Source organism: Hemiscyllium ocellatum, chromosome 20 (genome assembly GCF_020745735.1).
Source record: "Hemiscyllium ocellatum isolate sHemOce1 chromosome 20, sHemOce1.pat.X.cur, whole genome shotgun sequence".
In the NCBI taxonomy this organism is placed as follows: domain Eukaryota; kingdom Metazoa; phylum Chordata; class Chondrichthyes; order Orectolobiformes; family Hemiscylliidae; genus Hemiscyllium; species Hemiscyllium ocellatum.
In genome coordinates, this window is record NC_083420.1 from 15924849 (window position 1) to 15950367 (window position 25519).

Below are 25519 nucleotides of genomic sequence, written 5' to 3' on the forward strand. Positions count from 1 at the left end.
AACTCTACGAATAGTATGGTGAAAGATTTCAACATATTTACAGGTAGTCAGGACTTGAACTTCGCATCTCATCCAAAGATCAAAATTGAAGTGTCAGAGACTCATTCCATACCGCAATGCAATCTTACATTAAAGATCAAGCTCGGAGCTGGGACTCCAACCAAACTGATAAAAAAATTCCTGTTTCAAGATCAAACAATTATATTTTATAAAGAATTTTCAGATTACTACAAGCAAAATATTACTCAAAAAGGTTTTGAGTTTTTGAACTTCAATCGTTCTGCTTACCTCAAATCAGAACAACTGATTATAAGCCACATTTTCTCCCAAAGTGGTTCTGGGATACTGATCTTTCCATCAAAAGACAACTTCATGGTTAGAGGTGATTAATCACTAAAGCTACATCAGTAGTCAATAAAAAGGTCCAATGCTGAGCAAAACTCCAGAAAAATTGGCACAATAGCACAAAATAGCCTGAGGCACAGGTGATACCCATAACCAGAGCTAGCTTAGACTTTATAAACTATACTCAAACCTACTGTTATGAAGAGTCTTAACTGCATTCTGTGATGCAGTGGACGATAGTGTTTTAGTCCCACTTTGGAGACTTCAGCACAAAACCTTAGATTAGACTCAATTGCAGAGCAGAGCAGAGGAACTGCTGCATTGTCGGAGGCACTGTTTTTCTAATGATGACGAGAAAAATGATGGTATGTTAAAGTAAGGCATCGTCAACTCTCAGCTTGATGTAAATATAAAGCAACTCTTTAAAAAGAAGTTATGTGCAGAGGTGTGGCCAATATTAATCCCTCAAATCATGAATAAAACATTTGGGCATCTTATTTGTGGAGCACTTACAGTGCATAAATTGGCTGCTGTATTTCTTGTATGACATCAGAGACTTGCACTTATAAAATGTTATTCAATAAGCACAAAACCCTGGAGTTGTAAAAAGGTGTTTTAAGAATGTAATATTTTCTCCATTGTTTACATTAGAAACTAGAGAAGCCAGGACACCTGCCCATTGATGAGCCGTTAAGGTTAAAACTCTCATCCAAAAAACAAACAAATTGAAATTGATACTGGAAACATTTCTACATCAGACCCAGTATTAAGTGATTTGTCTCCAGTAACCCTGCAAAACCTGCACCAATAGCCAAGGAGAATATATTAGTCTTTGCTATAATGACCATTTCAATAAAAGTGGTATGCCATTTTTAAGGTCAAACATAAAAAGAACAATTGAGCAACTGAAAGGGAGACAACTGGCCCTGCAAGTGTATCCTGGCAAGGATCTGCTTCTCAAGGAGACATGATGATGATGATATAAAAAGACCAACACCCACTGTTCCGGAATGCAATTCAAAATAAAAAATGACAGCTTTTAGAATATTTTTCAGCAGATAAGACTTTTGCTGTTCCTTTAATATACTGAATCTAAATATATCATCCATTACAAACTTGACAAGCATCAACTTAGTTCTGCCCCTTCCTTTGGCAACAGTAGCATTCCAACTACTTTTACCTCATGCTGAAATCATTACCTTTTCATTCTCCAAAGTTTCTACATGAGCTCCTTTTGGAAACCTAAATTGAGGGGGGAAAAAAGAACTCATTTCATATAGTATTTCTAACAAATGAATTTATGATTCACATATTTAACTTCCAAATATTTTCTGATAAGCTTGTTAATAATTCCTTTACCAAAAAGGCTGAACAATTTTGGTTTAATAATTGTTTTTCTGAAGCAAGAAAAAGAATCCTAGTCTCAACTTACAAGATAGTATATCCATCTCTTTAACAAGTATTGCAGGAACATAAAACAGCCTTACATTACTGTAACCACAAAAGGTCGAGCAACCATCATACACACAAATCAAATAGTTGATTTTTCTGTTTGAAAACTTGAGGTGCTCCCAAACAAGAGTTTAATTTAATAGATGCTTTAAGCAATTGTGCAATTTGAAAGTTCAATGTTCCTTCTGCCACAGTGAGTCATTGGCATCTTTCAATCATCCAATAAAAGAAATGGACAAATCCATTCAACTTAGTTTGTAACATATTGCTCACCCAGTGCTAGCCTCACTCAATCTACTAGAAAAGCTGAGCCAAGCACAGACAATACACCATCATTGAAACTTGATTTTAAATACTCTACTTACTTCCAGTTCAAAGTCTGATAAATAAGCTTTCTCTGGAACCTTCAAAACAGAAAAAACACACTTAGAGACCAACAGAGAACCAGGTATCTCATCCAGGGCATTCTGCTGTAACACGCGTTTCGTTAACACTAATTTGCTATAAAACAAATGACGAATAGGGATACTACTTTTAAAGTGCAAAGTTTTAAAGTGTGCATTGGTTATAATGAGATTCCAGCCCCATTAGTTTAAATGGTGCCACTATTATATGATTTTCTTATAACATGGGATTATGATAACGGGAACTACCGCATTATAGCAGAATTGACTGTACAAATAAGTAGACATCTTCCAAATAAAATGTTTAGCAACATCAGACCATTTAAAATAAGCAATACTAATGCAAGAATCTAAGTGAATTATTTAGTACTTTATTCTTTGATTTCACATGCACACAAATTTTAAAAATGCCAATCCATTGTTTGGGGGCAAGAGAAACAAATATTTTAAGCATATGGAGGCAAAGTCAATCTATTACACCTGTTTTTAAACATTCTACTCGTTTTAAAAAAGCATAATACAATTAACTTCACGCTCCTGCTTGGAGTCTACACATCTGAATTTCTTTTCATTTTCCAAGTAGATAACAGTAATAACTCAGGAAGCCCGAATGCTGAACACCAAAGCAGGACCACTATTGTAAACAGACTAGTTCCAGCATGGGACAGACAGTTCTGCAAACCCTCGGTGTGCTACATCTATGTATTTTTTTTAAAAACAATCCAGAAGTATTCTTCCATCAAACTTAATGCTTTTTTTCCCTCCCCTGTCACCAAGTCACCCATGATTTTCTTTTCTCTATTAACCTCCACCAATAAATCATCCATGCTTCCAATTGTAGATTGGTTTGTAGATATTTTCTAATTACCTGCTCAGAAATGTTATTATACAGGTCTGGCACAGGTGGAATTGAACCCAGGTCTCTTGGTCCACAGGTAGGGACAATACCAATACAACAGCCCCCTTTCTCCACCCAACACCAGCAATTATAAAGTTCAGATACAAGGAAGTCAAACACTGGAATCACTATTTTGAATTCATTTGTCCAATAATGTTATGGCACATTTCTGGAGCTCCTGGTTCAGAGGTGCAGCACGGTGGCTAAGTGGTTAGTACTGCTGCCTCAAAAGCCAGGAAATAGGGTTTGATTCCGCACTTGGGCGAGTGCGGAGTTTGACATTCTGTCAGTGTCTCGTGGATTTCTTCCCACAGTCCAAAGATGAGCAAGTTGGATGGATTGGCCATGCTAAACGTCGGTGTCCAGGGATGTGTAGGTTAAGTGTTAGCCATGGGAAAATACAGGGTCACAGGGATAGGTCTGGGTGGAATTGTGTTTGCAGAGCCATATGGACTAGCTGGGCTGAATGGCCTGTGTATCCACATAGTAAGGATTCTATGACAGATAGAGATACTATCCAGTGCCATATGAACTCTCCAGATCGGTTTTATTTTTAGAAAAATCTAAAATCAACCTGTTGAGACATGACACACCTCTGGTGCAGGTGAGATGTGAACCAGGCTGCCTAGCTCAGAAGCAGGGACATGCCACTGCATGCCAAGTCCCTCAGGGCTCAGATAATAATATGATTGCATACATTTGGAGTAGGAAGGACTTAGCCCAGAGATTGGGACACCAGCACTGCATCACAAGAGACCCATGGATTTGCTTTATAAATTTCCTTATCAACTGCTCCGATATTATCATGCACCTTTAGAGAAAAAGAGATACTTGAACCCAGGCCTACCAGTTCAGAGGTAAGCACACTCCCACTACACATTGAGCCCCCCCACCCCCGCCATCTGCTTTATAAAAATGTATTTGAACCAACCTATTCAGAGGTATTATTACATATCTTTGAAGAGATGGGATTGGAACCCAGATCTTCTAGTCAAGAGGCAGGCAGGCAGGTTTGTTTTATACAATATTTTAACGTGAGGTGGGAGTTGAGCTCTCAGATTACAGATTCTTCCATTCACCATACTTCCATACTAAAGGGCTGTACCACCCAAAAGGACGTGGATAGCCTATCCAGTTCCAGCTGGATAGACAACGGCGTATTACCAAGAGAACTCATACCTCGTGAGCTCTACAGGGAGATTAATTAGCAATTCCCGTGAACCATGTTTGGGGTTATCACAATAACCAATGCCCATTTGAAAGTTTACTGTTGAAACTACATTCCAGATTTTAACCATCTATAACATAACAACAATGAGCTCATGTAATGGTTCTGTTGCAAAGCCAACTACTGACAATACTGAATCAGTGTGACGAAAGTTACCCAGTTGTCTCCTCATACTGACTTTGCAGATTTCAAATCAAAATTACATTTGGGATGTACAATATGAGGCATCCAAGTAATTTGAAGAAGGGTTTGTGAAGAGAAGAAAGGCAAGGAGCACAATGTTCTGGTCCTGGCACAGCTGTCCAATGTCTGACCATGGTTGAGAGTGTGGTGCTGGAAAAGCACAGCAGGTCAGGCAGCATCCAAGGAGCAAGAGAATCGACATTTCAGGTATAAACCTTTCATCAGGGATGTGAATTCTTCTGTGGACATAGCACAGTAGAGGCTTAAGCCCGAAACATCTATTCTCCTGCTCCTCTGATGTTGCTTTTCCAGCACCACAATCTATACTCTGATCTCGAGCGTTTGCAGTCCTCAACTTCTCCCAGTGTTTGATCATGTACAGCTTTGAATACTGGGTGAAGGAGTAAGATGGGCTGGGCAGAGATTCTTTGCCACATAAACATACATTTTAGTAGGTGAAAAAAAATCATAAAATCTTCCGAGAACAGAAAAGAAAATTCAAAATCATATGAACGCTTTACATACATACCATTTTTTTTAAAACTAACAACATAGTCAACTGTCTATGTATGCAAGTTTGTATGTTTTTTTTTTATATAAACTATATATTCATAACATATCTGGTTTCAAAATAAACTAACATTTTTCCAACTTACCCAGTACATGGATCCAGTTCAATACTACCATTATCATCTTTTAACAAGTCTTCAACCTTCTCCCTGGAATGATGTATAAAAATTTAAGTGCACACATTCCAGAACAATCTGTTTACTAAGCAAGTCAACTTGATTCAAACACAGAAATAGTATATACACGAGGCTAAATAAAGATGACTTTTATCTTCATTAGAATCCATTTCATCTGCAATCTCTTCGTATGTTTCTCAAGAAACACTGATGCTTAGTGGCTAGGACTAAAGTTTTAATAATTGGGCTGCATTATCATTATCATGATTGAAAGAATTACAGTGCAAAAATGAAGCTGAAATTCTAAAGTAGGAGGATGATGGTACAAATCATATCACTCTTAATTACAGTTAGAGATGTACAGCACAGAAGCAGACCCTTTGGTCTAACTTGCCCATGCCAACTAGATATCCCAACCCAATCTAATCCCACCTGCCAGCACCTGGCCCATGTTCCTCCAAACCCTTCCTATTCACATACACATCCAGATGCCTTTTAAATGTTGCAATTGTACTAGCCTCCGCCACTTCCTCTGGCAGCTCATTCCATACACTTACCACCCTCCCTCTGCATGAAAAAAATTCCTTCTAGGTCCCTTTTAGATCCTTCCCTTCTCATCCTAAACCTATGCCCTCTAGTTCTGGACTTTGTCTATTTATCTTATTCATGTCTCTCACGATTTTATAAACCTCAATAAAGTCACCTATCAGCCTCCAACACTACAGGGAAAACAGTCCCAGCCTATTCAGCTTCTCCCTTTAGCTCAAACTCTCCAACCTTGGCAACATCCTTATAAGACATTTCTGAACCTTTTCAAGTTTCATAATCTCCTCCAATAGGAGGTTTCGAGCTCAAATTCCAGAATCCTATGCAGAATAAGAAGATTAAAAGCAGATGTTAAATGAGATCGGCTGCTGTCAAATAAGGTCTAGAATTCAAGCAATGGGATGTGAAACAAAACAGTTCACAAACACTCAATATGCATAGTGCCGTTTAGATGTAAAGTAAAACTTTACTTAAACCTGCCTCCATCACCAAGTTCCACTCTTTAACATTAGCACTAATGTAACATGTTTGGCAAACAAAAAAAGTCCGAAATCAAAGCCCTGTTATCTCTGACCTTCACTATCACGAGCTGTAGCAGCCACATAAAAAAATTAACATAAGCTCATGAATACTTCCAACTTAGATACAAATATAGGAACATTGATTTGTAGAGAGATTTACTTTTAGACATCTAACATATGACTCTAAGTGCAAAATAATTTCAAAATGCAGTAGGTAGTATCACACTCATTAAAAAGCTGACAAATAGTTACAAATTATTGTGACCATTAATTAAATATGGTCAAGAAAGTCTTCTTTAACTTGAATTCTAAGTGAATAGCACTTACTTCAATAATGCAGAACAATTCCAGCTGCAGAATAAGAAGTTATAGCACAGACCACAAGACCATAGGATACAGGAATAGAAGTAGCCCATTCAGCACCATGAATGGCAGAGCTGATTCAATGAGATCATTGCTGATCTGATAATCAGCAACTCCAATTTCCTGCCTTATCCCCGTAATCCTTGTAACCTTTATCGATGAAAAACCAGCTTCTCAGCCCAGCTCCCACAGTAAGGAATTTGCCAGATTCACTACCATCACTCGAAGTTCCACCCCATCTCTCAGTCAGAGTCAGATGTACAACATGGAAACAGACCCTTCAGTCCAACCCGTCCATGCTGACCAGATATCCCAACCCAATCCAGTCCCACCTGCCAGCACCCGGCCCATATCCCTCCAAACCCTTCCTATTCATATACCCATCCAAATGCCTTTCAAATGCTGCAATTGTACCAGCCTCCACCACTTCCTCTGGCAGCTCATTCCATACACGCAACACTCTCTGCATGAAAAAAGTTGCCCCTTAAGTCTCTTAGATCTTTCACCTCTCACCCTAAACCTATGCCCTCTAGTTCTGGACTCCTCCATCCCAGGGAAAAGATTCTGCCTATTTATCCTATCCATGTCCCCCCCCAACAGCAGTTAATGAACTTAAAGAGCCCTATAAAACTAGCAAAACAAATGTCATTTGTAAAATATCATGCAAGGACTGCAACAAACATTACATCGGACAAACAGGCAGAAAACCAGTCACCACGAGACAGGAATGCCAACTAGCCATCAAAAGACATGACTCACTATCACTAGTATTCTTATATACAGACAAAGAAGGATACCACTTTGACTTGGACAACATGTCCATCATAGGACAGGCTAAACAGATACATGGATGACAATTCCTAGAGACCTGGCATGCTAACAGGAACTCCATCAAAAAACACATCAATTTGGACCCCATCTATCACTCACTGAGAAAAAAAAACGGAAGTGACATCTCCCACCTTAAGAAACCAAGGGACATAAATGGAAAACAGGACATAACACCAGTGCTTCACTGGGGCTCACTGAAGATGTTACCTAGCACGGTGACGAAACATCTGATAACAAACCTGCCAGCTCAACCAGCTAATTTACAACCTGAATAGATATTAAACAGCAATGGGCCTAGCACTGACTCTGGAGGCACTCCATTTGTCACATACCTGCAGTCTGACAAGGATCTTTCCATTACTATCCTCTGCTTCCTACCATCAAGGCACTTGTGGATCCAATTTGCCAACCTGCCCTGGATTCTATACCATCTAACCTTCCAGAGCAGCCTAACACATGGAACCTTATCAAAAGCCTTACTGAAATCCATACAGCCCTGCCCTCATCAACCTTCCTGGTCACTTCAAAAGAACTAACAAATTTGAGGCATAATCTCCCATTCACAAAGCCATGCTGACTACTCCTAATCAAACCCTGTCTTTCCAAATGCATATATATCTAATTCCTCAGAATCTTCTCAAGTAATGTGGCCACCACAGAGGTTAGGCTTACTGGTCTATAGTTCGCAGGCTTTTCTTTGCAACCCTTCTTGAATAATGGCACAACATTCACTAGTCTCCAGTCTTTCTGGACTTCACCTGTGGCTAACAATGTTGCAAATGTATCAGCCAGGAGCTCCAACAATTTCTTCTCTAGTCCTTTGTAGTGTTCCTGGATATACCTGATCAGAAACAGGAGATATACCCACCTGTACTTTCCAATACATCCAACACCTCCTCTAGCATCATATGGACAGTCCCCAAGATATGAGCACTAACTTCTCCAATTTTCCAAGCCTTCATGTCTTTTTCAATGGTAAACACAGAGGAGAAATATTAGTTGAGAACCTTGTCTATCCCCTGCAGTTCTACACACACATGCCCACTTTGATCTTTCAGGGGCCCCCTATTCTCTAAATATTCTTTTTTCTTCAACTCACTTAAAACTACATTTTTGGATTCACCCTAATGTTCTTAGCAAAAGTTATCTTGTCCCACCTTTTTGTCCTTCAATAAACTCCTGCATTCCCTGTATACCTCCAAGGATTTCCTTGATGCCAGCCAGCTGTACCTGAGCCAGACCTTTTTTTCCTCAAAGCCTCAATGTCTCATCATTTAGGGTTCCCTATTCCAGCCAACCTTGCCCTTCACCCTCACAGGAACATTTAGACCTTGACCTCACTTTTGAAGGCATCCCACTTGCCAGAGGTCCCTTCGCTTCCAAACAAACTACTCCAAATCAACCCCCTGCAAGTTCCAGTCAAACTCCATCAAAATTCACCTTTCCCCAATTTAGAACTTGAACCTGTGGACCAGTTTAGTCCATCTCCCTAACTATTTTAAAATGATCAGAACTACAGTCACCAGTCCTCTGTGTGAAGTGTACTGGAACTATATTCAAATAATCTCTCTATTAAATCAAGAGTTCTGCCCATCAGTTTTTTTGATCTAAATTTACCTGGGTCACATCTACTGAAAGCCCACTAAAGAATATCATGGCCCAATCATTAAAATCCATAAAATTATTAACCAATCATCTGCAATGGAGACTAGCAACTCTACAGTCACGCAGCAAAAGAAGTTAGCACCTTCACAAAAAGATGGGACAAAAATCTGTGCAGAATTCTAAGCCAAAAGAGTAATGCAATTTAAAAAAAATTAAATATTCACCAGAAGCAATGTGAACTAAAATTCAAATTTTCACTTAAATCTTCTGACATTTTAAATCCAGGCTACTTAAAAAAAAATTGCCTCCAAGATTCTTAAAAACTTGCATGCAACTGCACGTGGTTGGAAACTAATTGTTCATCTCCTTTCAGCTGGGTCATGGGAATTCAATGTTTCATTCTGACACTATGCAGAATAATAATAAACTGATGCCAGCAACAGGCTGACTCTTTTCCTTCATCAACAACAACTGAAAGGCAAAGCTAACTGTTAAATATTTCAATGGACAAGCAAAGAACCTTAAAATTATTTCATATTCATCAGACTTACACAATATTCTCAATAAAACTGCGATGTTCTTCTGGGATAACAACGGGCCCTTTAGTAGAATTTGGCGAAATGAAAGATGGCGTTCCTGTCCCATTAGACTGATTATGCTTTTCCTCTAACTGCTCTCGAAGTTGCCGTTCTTCTTCCTGATTTAAGTATGGGATTCCTGTAAATTTAAATACCAAATTAGTAGTTTTTCAGAAGTGTCAAAATAATTGCACCACAGTTTAAAACTTGAAGATACTGACTGAAAATACAGTGGAACCAGATAATACTCAGGACAACAGGCTTGACTGCCTGAGATGTACTAAAACATTCTGGCCACAAACAAGAAATTTAAAATATGGATTTCTGACTCAAGAACCAAGACTAGTGACTTCACAAAGAGCTCAATAGGAAGAACAATCCTAGATTCCCTAACCGCTACAGAAAATTGTCATAAGCACTCTTTCTTACATTTTTGGAAAGAGAACTTGGCCCCAATTTCTCCAGAAGTACCTACTCACCATCTCGGAAGACTTTATTGAAATCAAATCCTTGGTTGGCAAGAAAATCAATACTCGAACTCTGAAAGAAAACCAGAAGAGCACTATAATTATTTTGTTTGACCAAAAATAAACCCATTTGCCTCATTTAGGTAAGTTAGTCATAAAATGGTCAATTTGTACTGTCCCTAAGCAAATGTGTTACACAAAAAAAGTATTTGGTCATCATCTCAATGAGACCTTGATTCACACAAGCTTCCCACATTCCTGCACGTAGTCACTGTTGTAAAGTACTTTTGAAGTGTGCAAAGTACTTTGGGACATCCAGAAGTTGTAAACGGCAATCTATAAAAGGTAAGTCTTTTGTTCTTCAACAACTCCTTTTTCAACATTGCACTGGCTTTCTATGAGGTCATGCTTGTTGGGGTGATTACACTACTAGGGTGTTACACTACTAGGGTGTTTAATGTAGGGCTAGGGAGAGTAATACTATTACTGCAACAGACACTTCTAGTTCCAGCCCTGAAACGGTTAATAACAGCCATGCGGGCTGAAGCTGGCAACTGCATGACTACCTGTCTGGAGCTCGCAACTGATATACATTTTGTTAATTAAATCATGAAGCCTGTAACTGCCAGCCAGTGTCAATTGTTCCATCGAAACTCATGATTGATAAAAGAACCTGTAACTGTCAGACAGTGTGAATTGCTCTATCGGAACTCATAGTTGATAAAAGTACCTGTTAATTTACTTGCTGAAACTATTGATTAAATCACGGAAAACGACTAGCCTGTCAGACACACAGTAATGAGAGTTGATTCTCTAAACAATGAACTATTGATTACGGGTTCGGAACCACTGGCCCCAGGACGTCTGTGCCATTGTCAAACACAGCAGGAGCTGGACAGGCACCTCGATGCGGCCAATGGGAAGACGGATCCCATCGCGCGCAGATGAACGGACCAATGAGGAAGGCGGAAAAGGAAAATCTAACCGGGGACTCCAGGCAGCGCGAAGTATAACTGTGCCAAGTCCGAACGGTGGGGGGGGGGGGGGCAGAATGCCTTCTCCAACGAATGCATGCTTGATAATTCGTTGTATCGTTTCCCAGTTAAGATTCTGTGAATAAACGACAGTCTGCGCCAAACTAAAGTTGCCAGTGTGGGTCTCTCCTTCCAAAAGGACACGCAAAGACGGGACCCCGCGGGTCCGTCATAACATGCTGAAGTATAAAACGTAAGTTTAGGTTTTATTTAAGCAAATTATTTATCTGCTCGTTAGTGATACAATACTAGCCAATGACATTCCTCACTGATTGCCAGAATCTGAATTACAAGATGTAGGATCAGAAACATAGACTGAAGTGCAGCAGTAGGCCATTCAATCCTTCAAGCCAGTTCTGCCATTTACTATGACCATGGCTGATCCTCTATCGCAATGCCATATTCCCACTTTCACCTTATTATACATTACAAGATCCAATTCCCTAATTCCTGATTAGATTCACAGCATCTTGTCCCAAATACACACTGAATTTTCCTCATGACTACCTTTGCCAATTTATAGTTATAGAAATGTACAGCATGGAAACAGACCCTTCAGTCCAACTTGCCCCCGTTAACCAGATGTCCCAACCTAATCTCGTCCCATTTGCCAGCACTTGGCCCACATCCCTCTAAACTCTTCCTATTCATATACCCATCCAAATGCCTTTTCAACGTTGCAGTTGTGTCAGCCTCCACCACTTCATTGGGCAGTTCATTCCATACACGCACCACTCTCTGCGTGAAAATGTTGCCCTTAGGACTCTCATATCTTTCCCCTCTCACACTAAACTTATGCCCTCTATTTCTGGACTTCCTCATCCAAGGGAAAAGATGGTCTCTTTATCCAATCCATGCTCCTCATGATTTTGTAAATCTCTAAGCTCACCCCGCAGCCTCCGATGCTCCAGGGAAAACAGCCCCAGCGTATTCAGTCTTGCCCTATAGCTATAATCTTTCAACTCTGACAACATCCTTGTAAATCTTTTCTGAACCCCTTCAAGTTTCGCAACATCCTTCTAATAGGAAGGAGACCAGAACTGCATGCAATATTCCAAAAATGGTCAAACCAATGACCTGTACAGCCACAATATGACCTCCCAACTCCTGCACTCAATACTCTGACCAATAAAGGAAAGCATACCCAACGCCTTCTTCATTATTCTCTCTACCTGCGACTCCACTTTCAAGGAGCCATGAGCCTGCACTCCAAGGTCTCTTTGTTCAGCAACACTCCCTAGGACCTTACCATTAAGTGTATAAGTCCTGCTAAGATTTGCTTTCCCAAAATGCAGCACCTCACATTTATCTAAATTAAACTCCATCTGCCACTCCTCAGCCCATTGATTACAATGGGTTCTTGATCAGAAGGGCCAGAGATAACCTTCTTCACTGCCCACTACACCTCCAAATTTGGTGCCATCTGCCAAGCTTACTACTTCCTATGTTCATATCCAAATCATTTTCATAAATGAAGAAAAGTAGTGGACCCAGCAACGATCCTTGTGGCACTCTAGTCAGAAAAACAACCCTCCACCACCACCCAGTCTTCTACCTTTGAGCCAGTTCTGTATCCAAATGGCTGCATTCCACGAGATCTAACCTTGCCAACTAGTCTCCTTGTCAAAAGCCTCACTGAAATCCATATAGACAATGTCCGTCACTCTGCCCTCATCAATCCTCTTTGTTACTTCCTCAAAAAACTCAAATCAAGTTTGAGACATGATTTCCCACGCACAAAGCCATGTTGACGATCCCGAATCAGTCCTTGCCTTTCCAAATACATGTACATCCTATCCCTCAGGATTCCTTCCAACAACTTGCCCTCCACAGACATCAGGCTCACTGGTCTATAGTTCCCTGGCTTGTCCTTACCACCTTTCTTAAATAATGGAACCACGTTAGCCAGCCTCCAGTCTTCTGGCACCTCACCTGTGACTAGCAATAAAACAAATATCTCAGCAAGGGGCCCAGCAATCACTTCCCACAGAGTTCTAGGTACACCTGATCAGGTCCTGGGGACTTATCCACCTTAATGTGTTTTAAGACATTCAGCACTTCCTCCTGTAATATGGACATTTTTCAAGATGTCACCAGCTATTTCCCTACATTCTATAGCTTCCATATCCTTCTCCACAGTAAATAGCTCCACACAAAAGGCTGCATGCTGATCTTTGAGAAGTCCTATTCTTTCTCTAGTTACCCTTTTGACCTTAAATGTATTGTACAAACCCATTGGATTCTCCTTAACCCTATTTGTCAAAGCTATCTGATGTCCCCTTTTTGCCCTCCTGATTTCCCCATTATGCATACTTATACAGCCTTTATAATCTAAGGATTCATTCAATCTATTCTGTCTAGATGTGACATATGCTTCCTCCTTTTCCTTAACCAAACCCTCAATTTCTCTAGTCATCCAGCATTCCTTTCACCCTGTCAGGAGTGTACTGTCTCTGGAATCTCGCTATCTCATTTCTGAAGTCTTCCCATTTCCTAGCTAGCCTTTTTTTTAAATCTGTGAACATCTCCCCCCAATCAACTTTTGAAAGTTTGTGCCTAAGACCATCAAAATTATCCTTCCTCCAATTTAGAACTTCAAATGTACGATCTAGTCTATCCTTTTCCATCACTGCTTTGAAACTAACAAAATTATGGTTCCTGGCCCCAAAGTGCTCCCCCACTGACACTTCAGTCACTTGCTCTGCCTTGTTTCCCAAAAGTAGATCAAATTTTGCACCTTCTCTGATAGGCAAATCCAAGTACTGACTCAGAAAACTTTGTACACTTAAATTCCTCTCCATCTAAACGCTTAACACTATGGCAGTCCCAGTCTAATGTTTGGAAAGTTAAAATTCCCCACTATAACCATTCTCTTATTCTCACAGATAACTGAAATCTCCTTACAAATTTGTTTCTCAATTTCCCGCTGGCTATTAGGGTATCTATAATACCTTTTATTGAGATTGTAATCATTGCTTCCTCATTTCTCAATTCCAAACAACTAACTTCCCTGGATGTATTTCCGGTAATATCCTCCCTCGGTATAGCTGTAATGCTATCCCTTACTAAAGGTAATGCCGCTCCCCCTCCTCTCTTGCCTCCCCTTTCAGTCCATCCTGTAGCATTTGTCTCCTGGAACATTAAGCTGCCAGTTTATGTAATTGCTATGATATCCCAGCCCCATACATGCCCAGAGTTTGTCTGCCTTTACATTTTATGTAGATTGAGAAACTCAGTTATTTGTGAATAATTTACTGCTTCATTTTACATACTGTACTCACCACCTGTTTTATTTTCTGTCCTACAAAATAGCTGCTCAGAGGTCTATAGACTACTTCCACCTGTGTAGTTTTCTCCTTTTTTTCTTACCTTCATATAAATAAATTGATTTTTGGATGATGTTGAATCGTTCTTATCATACTTACTCCATTTCCACACCAGCTTTTGCTTTCTACCTGTCCATTCTAAAGTCACTATCCCTAAATATTTAAATTCCCAACTTAGATGTTCTTGTAACCATGTTTCTTTAATGTTTATCATATCCATTGTTTGCATCGTTAATCCATTTTTTTTTAATTTTGAAGCATCTGTCTATTTGGTCTTCAGAAAATACTCAAAATGACCTGTTGGTTTATTTCCCTTCTTTGCAGGTCCCTAAATTACAATAGCAGAACCATTATACAAAAAAAAGGTACAAAATACAGACAATTAAAGTATTCATAGTACCAACAAAATGAACTATAGAATAGTGTGGAAACAGGCCCTTCAGCCCAGCAAGTTCACACTGACCATCCAAACAGAATCCCACCCAGTCCCATTGCCCCTATTCTTCTGCATTACCCCTAAGGCACCTAACCTTCACACCCCTGGACACTATGGGCATTTTAGCATGACAATTCACCCAGCCTGCACATCTTTGGATTGTGGGAGGAAACTGGAGCACCCAGAGGAAACCCACGCAGACACGGTGAATGTGCAAACATCACACTTGATTCTACAACCATCAGTTGTCAGTTCTTAGCTACCTACATGTCATACTAGCACTGATTAATGGGCAGTATTGCACACATTTGGGTTTTCATTGACATACTTTTACAAATCAATGCAGCAAGTGTGGTACAAAGACACAGAGGCATACTAATCACTCGACTGCAATCCATCCATACACACAAGTATTTAAAAAATGGAGAAAAAAAAATCATTTAAATAAGAATAACCCCAAACTAAATAAAATAATTGTATAGTTGTGTTTTTCATTAATAATTGCATCTTTGGTACAACTAACTAGTTATGAACCACTCAAAGTTTTCCTTATGTAGATCACAAGACTGTCTAACCTCTCCAAGGTACTGGCTGACAATACCAGGGCAGCAACTATTCTCTATTTAATTTGCAGTTGTAATGAGATAAAATTCAAATTAAGTCAGCTAATATCATTACAGTGAGGTATTGTGCAAACATTTCATTCAAACATAAGAAAAGTCTCAAAATGGGAGTGAGAGACTGCAAAATAAATTCCTATTTAGTGACCCCTGCTGGAGAATCATGTGCATGAACACAGGAGATAGTAATAAGAATGGGCTTGGTCTGATACTGCATTACAATCCGTTATTACCAACCTGCACTTCAAACAGACAGTTTAACTGTTAGAACCCTTGCTGATTTTTCATTTTAAAAAAAACACTTTCATTTGGAGCAGTGAAGTGTAAGCAGACAGCTGAAAGGTGACCAGTGTCAGCAGTGTTCAAAAAGGAGAGACAGAAAGAACAAACAAGCTTTTATTTGTTTTTGAAGCCAGGAATGAAGGTTAATTGCAGGTTGGTTATTGAACAAAGTACTGTAATTGAGTCTGGAATGAAAGAAGGCTTAACCAGATAGTAATTGTTTGGCCAGTTACAATGGTTGCTACCTGGGAATTAGTTCCAGCACATCGGAGATAGAACTTGAAGGGGAAGAGGTCAGGGTTTTCTCAACTGTGGGTTTGGCTATTGATGCCACAGCATGAATGTTTGAAATCTCCCTGCCTAACCTCTGATTATCAGCTATTGAAAGTTTAGAGAACAGAAGCATTATTGAATCTTCAGAGTGAACTGGAGCAAGTGACATTGATCAACATCTTCAGAAAATCTGGAGAGAATCCCATGTACTTGTGAAACAATTCAATGTTGAAACTGGTTAATTACTCTGGCCCATTTTGTTACTTTTTTTTTAAAAACAAACAGAAATCACTTATCTGCGTTTTGCTGCATGTCTTTTGAGACAGGGGGTGTGGGCTGAAAACAAACTTTGAGTTTAAATCATAGACATTAGATGACTTCTTGGTTTAAATGTTTTCTGCTAAATTTACTGTATTATTAATACATTGTTAAGACTTTTGTTTAAGCTATAAACCTGGCATCTAGTGTTTTTGAAGTGTTGGTCTGGTTATTCAGAAAGTTTGGTTAGGAATCAATATCTTTTGAAGGTTTTAATTTTGCTCTGTTTTGAATACTGATATTAGGAGGCTGATTTGATTCAGCTATCAGCCTCCAGGTTGTAATCATGTTTCCAAACCATTTTTTTTCCCAATCATAGAAGAAAAACAACTTGTGAGCCAAAGGAAGAATTAAAGAGGGGCACTAAAGAGCTTTTGTGGACAAGGGGGTGTAGTTGGGGTAAAAATAGTACTTTAGGACAAGAGGCAAAAGTACTGCAGATGCTGGAAACCTGCAACAAACAGAAATATGCTGCAGATACATGGCAGATGGCTACCTGACCTGCTGAGTACTTGCAGCATCTTCTGAAAAGTCATAATAGACTTGAACAGTTTCTCTTTTGCCTTTATTTTTCTGCTGATGTAAATGAATATTAACTGTGAGAACGAGAGCGAGAATCTACCAACAAATATAATACTGCCTCAGCAGTAAAAGCTCAGCAAAGTCAACTGAAGTTTTGTATTCTAGTGCAGGGGTCCAATTCCACAACCTTCTGACTTTGATTCTACATCCCTAACTGAGCCAAGCTGACATCAATAATTATAAAATGTCTCAAATTTCACTAAACAAACAAAGTCTTTTTTTAAATACTGTCCTGAATTCACTGTACTCAATGGACAGAAATTGTAAACGGGGCAGGAAAAAAAAGAATCAATGTTACGAAAACAAGTACAGGCAAAAAAAAATTACAAGATAGTGAAATTCAGTACAGTCATGAAAAAGACTTGTATCTATGGAATACATTTCACTATTTCAGAACATTCCACAGTGCTTTGAAACCAAGGAAGCCCTTTTGATGGTGAGTCACTGGGTGCACTGTAGGAAATGTGGACATTGAATTGAGCACTGAAGGACCTGAAGGTCATTAAAAACGTAGCAGGTAAAAATACATTCAGAATCTGAGTTTAATTAATAGCAACAGCAAGGAGATTCTGTTGATCTTGAGTAAGACACGAGTTCAGCCTCAGCTGGAGTACTGGGCCCAATTCTGGGCATGGCACTTCAGGAGGATGTGAAGGTGTCAGAAAGAACGTAGACAAGCTTCAGACAATCGTTCCATGGATAAGGAATTTCAGTAATGTAGATTGGACAAATTAGGACTGTGTTCCTTGAGGAAGAGAAGTCTGAAAAGAGGTCTGATATATGTATTCAAAATCACAAGCATTCCCAAGTAGGAAGAATACACTTGCACAAGGATCATGACTGAGGGCATTCAGATTTGACAAGAAACAAATGCTCTTTGCTCTCTAACGATACTTAGTAAGGATCTTCATTCTGAGGCGGCTCAGGCACAATGGGCCAAATGGCTAACATGTGCATTCGAACAAGTGTGTGATTGAAACTGCAATGTGATAATTACCAGGCAATTTGTCTTTTGTGATGTTGTTCAAAGGACAACATGGGGATAACTTATTCAATAGTAGGGGACTTACTAGAGCCAATTTTCCACATTTTGGGAGCCTCTTCTGGGTAGCGGACACAGAAGAACTTCATCATAATTTCCAACATGCTATCTCAGCCTTCAGCTGATAGAAGAAGAACATATTTGAGGATCAGAATCTCAAAAAACTGAAGACTAAATAGTCAATACTTACTGGGTAGCAGCAAGCTCTTATATGCTACAGACTTGGATGACCACACAGCAAGAATCTCAAAGTAACAGATGCACCACCAGCAGTGCCTTCACAAGACACTCAGTCCAGGGGCAAGAAAGGCAGTCCCAACAGTCTTCCAAGCCAACTTTCACTGCATGAAAAGGATTGGGGCATTTCACTCGAATGTCTGACACAAAACCTCTGAAGCAACTGTTCTGTTTGGAACTTGGTCATGGCAGGAGATGACCATGTCCTAAAGATGTCCTTAAAAAGTTTCTGAAGAGGTCAAACAGCCCTGCCGATTCAGGAGAGATCCTGACTTCTGATATTCCGAAATGGAGAGGGGTCATCCAAGGGGGAACCAAATATATAGAGAAACTTCAAAGTTTAGAAGAGAAGTCTAATCATTAGCAGTTTCTTCACACCTCCAATCTCGATCATTCAAACAACTCACACCTTGCACGTGGCAGAGTCAGTGATTGCATATTGAATTTCTCACCCATTTCAGAACAATAGTCACCCTCAATCTCGGAGACTGCACAAGAAACAAGATGGGATAACTTTCCTGTCCTTCCTAAAAATGGGATCTATTATATCCACCTGGAGAGTAGGTTGGGCCCCAGCTTACTTACATGGCATATCAGTATTGCGAAGGATATCAACTTCGACTTTTGTCCTTAAGTCCTGAGATTGATTCAAAATTTGTGGGTTGAAGATCTAAGACAAAAGTGCAACCGACCTACGTATAAGACCTCAAAGTTCAAATAACTTAGCAAAATCAGATTTTACTTGTCAACATTTTAAAAAGCCAAACATTCTGAATTCAATTTATTGTTAACGTTAAAGTGCCCATTTTGCTTGAATTTATTTTCAAGGTAGCTCACAAATTCATAAATTTTAAGGAGGTTGAACTGTTCGTCCAACCTACATCCATACTAACTGAATCCAAGTGTGAACAAATGTATCAACAGAACCATGTGTAAATCCAGAAGGTGCAGTTTCAGTTGACTGCAATTTCTCACTTGCAAGTTTACCCTATTTGCCCAGATAAATGACAGCCCTTCAAGAATAATGAAACTGCACATTAAATACTTCAAAGCATTCTAGATGTAATAAAGGGCATAAATCATGGAGGAAAAACAAACCATTTCCATCTGAATTTTGAAATATGAAGCCTGTTGGCTTCCTAATGAATTCAAGAGAATGCCAAGATCTTCACTTTAAACAGCTTAAAATAAAAGCAAGTTACTGGGGCAGGACGGTTTAAACTTTGCCATAATTCACACTGCAGCATAGCAAATAAAAAAGGAGCAAAGTAAGCCTTTCCTATGTGCATTCAAACACACTACAGTATTCCTGCAGGATATTTATCTTCACCCACAGCATGACCACTTTACCAACTACATGTTTTCCTTACCTGGCAAACAAACTTAACATCAGGTGAATTTCTAGAAAGTGGTTTTGGAAATATGTAGAAGTTAAAGGTCTTCATTATGTGCCTGCAGAGCAAAAACAAATTAGTGAGTAAAAACTTGTGTTTTAGTACTACTTATCCATGTCAACAATTGCTCTTTTGGGAAAAGGATCAGCTGTGACATTATCTGCTGTGCAGGAAGGAAGTTGCACTCACGGGAACAAACCAGACTTATACAACCTATTCTTGTAATTTAACACTCAAAATTTTAATACTTTTCTACCAAATGTCCATTGCACCCCTCGAAAAGTCATCATCTCTTTCCTGATGTGTGATGACCAATTGGAGCACAGCCTCCTGACTCGTGTATTTAAAACATTTTGGGGGAAAAAAAAATGTAAGTCCTTACTTACATTTTGTAATTATGGGCTACCACAGCATAATGCTTAATGTTGCTGAACTTCTAATCCAGACTTCAAATCCAACCATTAAAACATGTATCGTTAAATAAAGCTCTGATTAAAAAAAAATCCATCAATATTGGTGACCAAAAAAACTTCAGATTGTTGTGAAAACTAATCTGAATTACCAAAAGTTTTAGGGAAGAATATCTACCAACTTTACTTGATTGGGTCTAAATGCTTGGAGTCACATTTCTCTTAGCTTCACTGGGTTGCTGAACTACACAGTTAACGCTGTATGCATTAACTTTGGGTGTGTCAGGTGGCAAGACACACTAATACAGTTATCTGCTGCTCCCATCATTATAGAAACAACTAAACATGGGTTTGATACTTGGATACTCAGTTACCATTGGTTTGTTAGCTGGAGGACACGTAGTACCTATAGATCTGTACTTCGGCATAGGTCCTCAAATACAGGAAGAGAGTGTTACATAATTGTCAGGAACTCAGTGTTGGCTAAACTTAAACACAATTATGAAAGTAAACCCACTTGTTCTCTGCAGCATCATATTTAAACGTGCAAAGTCCAAACTGAAAAAGCAGGAAGTCCATGGAATGCTGTAAGAAAATTAACATTTTATTATTTTGAATCTAGAATGTCACTGATTGTTAACAATTAATCATAATTTTTCATTAGTTATTATCCCCACAAACACATTTCCCTATATACAAATATAGCTAGGAAGTCTTCATCCAAGTCGCAATGAATTCAGGATTCATATTTAAATGCTCTTAATTATGATGCTAACTGGGATCACATTGCCAATTTTATCCAGCCAACTGGGAAATGGAAATATTACATTGATGTACTGGGATAGATAGTTTGAAATTGGCCATTGTGCTAAAATTGCAACAGTGTGAATGGACTTCACTTTACAATGGGACATGCTAGAGTCAACTTGACATGCTACGATACCAGGTGACAGAAGTGAAAAACAGGTGTACGGTTTCAGACAATGACAACCCTCAATTCCAGCACAAAAGGAAACAAATATTCTTATCGCCATATAGAATAAATTTGAATAAAAATCAAAACTCTGCAATAAGCAGCAACAGATGCTGCTGCCTCAGCAAGTGGTTACATCCTTGAACCAGTACCTGGACGAGCACTTGGAACATCCTAACATTCGAGACCATGGGCTAATTTCAGGGGATTCTGAGTTTAGATTAGATTACCTACAGTGTGGAAATAGGCCTTTCGGCTCAACAAGTCCACACCGACCCGCCGAAGCGCAACCCACCCAGACTCATTACCCTACGTTTACCCCTTCACCTAACACTACAGGCAATTGAGCATGGCCAATTCACCTAACCTGCACATTTTTGGACTGTGGGAGGAAACCGGAGCACCCAGAGGAAACCCACACAGACACGGGGAGAATGTGCAAACTCCACACAGTCAGTCGCCTGAGGCGGGAATTGAACCTGGGTCTCTGGCGCTGTGAGGCAGTAGTGCTAACCACTGTGCTAAGTGCTGGTAAACATTAGATTGAATGTTAAGGATTTCTCACATGTCGGTCAGACTTGATAGGTCAAAGAACCTGCCCTCAGCTTCGAATGATTCTAAAGATGCAAAGTTAAAACTGCTGGGTTAAGAAATCACAAAACATCCTTTTACATTTTCAGGAATATACAAAATATTTTACTTCCTGTGTGAAATAATGCCATAATTCTGGCCTGAAGATCATATCAGGACACAAGACTGCATGTAAATTTTGCAACATCTTAACATCAGTCATTGAAAGATAGCCATTGTCTCTCACCCACCTAGCAAATAACTAGGTATTGTCCATTTTTCATTTGAGAAACTTGGATTGTTAAAACGTTATTTGGGATCTGCTCATAGGGCCAGTCTCAGGAGACAAAAGGAAAACTTTCAGGTTTGCATGTGTACAAGTTATGGAAAAATTTTCTACTCTCACTTACATTTTAATGCATGCCCAGCCTGAGTTATTCTACATATGCCAAAGTATAAATGCAGTTAAATCAGCCATTGTCTGAAATGTCTGAAAATCAAATGTACAGTGACAACATCAGTCGGTCCACTTGCTACTTTGTGCAAAGTATCAAGATATTTGGAGAGCATCATAAACATGTGAAATTTCAGGCTATTGGCAGGTACCTTTATGCACAGAATAAAACGTATTTTTTCCCTTATTTGTGTAGCACACAAGTTAAGTGAATACACATACCATAGTACATCCACGATTTCATCAGGGATACAATCATTTCATCACTGTGAAATATGTATCACAGCAATTCAGTAGAACATGAACATAGTTTTTTATCCCAACAAAGTCACTGAACCTACTCATAATACTCTTCATTATGATTCTTTCCCACAACTTCTGGAAACAACTACCACCCCTACCAACATAATGAGAAAACATGCCTTCTTTAGGGAAACAATAAAATTGAAAAGCTCCATAATTTCCATCAATGACACTCTTTAAAAGAAGAGCTTGTCATCACTTCATCCTGTTCTCTTCCACCCAAGCCCATATTTCACCATGCACAATTTCAGAGGCTGCATTATGAACTAATCAGTTTGCTCTACTTCACAACCTGCAAACTTGGACGTCTTCTGGTTAGAATTTATTTTTTTTTAAAATCACACGAAGTCTAGATTACCTTCTTCAGCTTGTGATACCTTTCTTCTGGTGTGTCCAAGCCATTTGTTAGTGTGGTCACTGAAGGTCCATCACTTATTCCTAAAATGAAACAACAAGAGTGTGGTCCAATTTTAGGTAACAACAACTACCATAGTCACAAAATGTTAAGACCTCACATCTCTTTCATTTCAGGTTGAAGTTCATAACAGCAACATGTAACACTGAACGACACAAGCTTACCTGTAATAATGATGTGTTTAAAAAAAGTCTCCAATGCCCCAGCTGTGTCTTTGAAGCTGGATTCAACAGAGGGAGACAGCATCTCTGCAACATGCAGATCACTACTTCTCATTGCTAATTGTAAGAAGGGCAAATTGCAAGAATATGGGGTTGAAAAACCTGTACAACTGACGAACACCTCAATTGGAGGAATACCAAACAGCCTGGTGTAACAGCTGATAATATTACTGCAATCAAAATTATTCTTCTCACTCATCTCTGACATATTAATCCCAAACACTGGTCAGACTGCTTCGGACCTTAAATTCACAATGGTCCAACGGTTCACATATGCTCCCTATAAACTGCAATATTCCACTCCACCAGAGGTAGCTCATAAGAGCACATAATGAGATCAAACATTGGACACCTGAATTAAACTTCAACCAGGCTGAAAAGCATGCTTCTCTCTCACAATTCAGCTTCAGTTTTCAATTTTGCATGGCTAAACAAAGCAATGATAACATGTCCATTGAAACATGCACACTATAACCTCAGGAATAACTCGAGTTATCCTAGGGCTTATAGACAAGAGCACCTATGAATCTGATGCTGCTTCTTTATTCCTCACATGATCTACTTGGATTCCACACTCCCTACTGAAATCACTAGAGTAACTATCTATATCATCAAAAGAAACCCAATGGTTCTCGTAGTGACAACGCGTATACCTTCAACAATTCCAGTTACAAACCCTCTCAGCAGTTTCTACAAACTTCCTCCAATATTAGTGCACATGGGTTAAAAATAAAGATCCATTATGCCAATGGACCAGTGACTGGCCGGATACTCACCTTTGCTTAACAGTTCTTGAGCTTCAATTTAAAACCTGCAGTTACTCAGTAACAAAAGCATTTGCTGGCTGTAATTAGAGACCATTTAACCTAATAAATATACGAATGTAGGGAGAACACTGTTTCATTCAGTCTATACAAGTTACCAGGGCATTGAAACTATGCACAAGGAAACTATTAAATTTAAAATTTCTTCTCAAAACAATAAAGAAGAAAAAAAAGGTTTTACATGTTACTATTGGGCATCCAATCATTACCTGAAAATTCTCCATCGATTGCCAGAAAATCAGCTTCTTCAATAGCTTCATATATTAGATTTAGGCGTTCCTTAAAATCTGTTGAGAAACCACAATTAATTTTTATTTATAATACAAGTGCAGACCACTCAGTCCAATAGGGTCACTCCAAAGTTTGAGATGCATCAACCTTATCCTTTTTCATCTTCACCTCACTCCATAAAATTTATAATTGTTTCTTTCAGACCTCATTTAAATGCATCTGTGCTAATTACCTCTGCTAATCAATGTGGTCATGAGTTCTTCATACAAACCACATTTTAGATTAGAGAAGATCCTGTTGAGCTTAACGTCTTTATCAGTGATGATCATATCTAGTTGTGGTCTCTATCTCATAACTAGGAACACAAGCACAGGAGTAGGCTATTCCATCTTTTGGATCAGCTCCACCAATTTAGGTCATGACAGATAATCTATGCAACGCATCCTCCATGCTACATTCCCATGCTCTCAATGCTTTTATGCTATTCGTAGCTAGCTAATGAACAATCCACATCTTCAATTGGCATAAAAAGCTTCCATTGCCTTTGTAGAGAATTACAAAGATTCACTATCCTCTGGGTGAATAAATTTTTCAATCTTGAAAGGCTTGCCTTTTATTTGGACACACTGTCCCTCGGTTCTAGTCTGCACAGGCAGGGGAAAATCTCCTTTCTTCATCTATGCTATCCATTCTTCGTGTTTCACAACTTACATCAATGATTTGGATTTGGGGACCAATTGCAATATTTCCCAGTTTGCAAATGTTACAAAACTTGGTGAGAGTGTAAGTTGTGACAAGGATACAAGGAGATTTCTGGGGTATTTAGTTAGGCTGAGTGAACGTGCAAGGGCATGTCAGATGGAATACAACGTGGATAAGTGTGAGGTTATCCACTTCATTGCAGGAATGGAGGTGTACAGTATTGCTTGAATGGAGAGAGACTTTTTCAACAAGTCACTGAAAGCTGGTGCAGCAAGTGATTCAGAAGGTGCATTGGCACTTCTCTACAAGAGAATTTACATAGAGGAGTAAAGTAGTTTTGCTTCAATTGTACAGAACAGTTTAGATAAAACTGGAGTATTGTATGGAGGACAGCCAAGGCTGGGGAAGTCTGCTGTCATTTCATTCCTACAACTCCACAGGTCACAGCAAACAAAAATTTTCAGTTACTAAGATACCTTACGTATATCAGGTTAAGCAAAAAGATTAATAAACCAGGTTTCTTGAGAAAAACCACTCATGGATTTGTCAAAAGTAAACTTTTGGAACAAAGATGTGCATGTTAACCTAATGTTGCTGTCAGTAACATAAAAGTATAAATGCTTATTAAATATCACCAGAATACACGTTTCAGGAAAAGAGAAAATAATCTATAGAGATTTTCTTTTCCTCCAAAAAAGCTAGAGACACTTTAGCTCAGAGGAAGGGTCACCAGATCCGAAATGTTAACCTAACTTTGATTTCTCT

The 25519-nt window shown here is 39.1% G+C and overlaps 1 protein-coding gene across 1 annotated transcript in view; it reads right to left on the minus strand.

Moving 5' to 3' along the window:
* parn (poly(A)-specific ribonuclease (deadenylation nuclease)) overlaps window positions 1-25519 on the minus strand; it is a 131763-nt gene that overhangs the window by 100448 nt on the left and 5796 nt on the right. The window contains exons 2-10 of the mRNA XM_060840529.1: window positions 24031-24108; window positions 22720-22799; window positions 20579-20646; window positions 19628-19709; window positions 10120-10180; window positions 9614-9779; window positions 5167-5229; window positions 2163-2201; window positions 1545-1587 (exon numbers count right to left, since the gene is read on the minus strand). Of these exons, the coding sequence (XP_060696512.1) occupies window positions 1545-1587; window positions 2163-2201; window positions 5167-5229; window positions 9614-9779; window positions 10120-10180; window positions 19628-19709; window positions 20579-20646; window positions 22720-22799; window positions 24031-24108 (680 nt within the window). The remainder of the gene's footprint in view (window positions 1-1544; window positions 1588-2162; window positions 2202-5166; window positions 5230-9613; window positions 9780-10119; window positions 10181-19627; window positions 19710-20578; window positions 20647-22719; window positions 22800-24030; window positions 24109-25519) is intronic.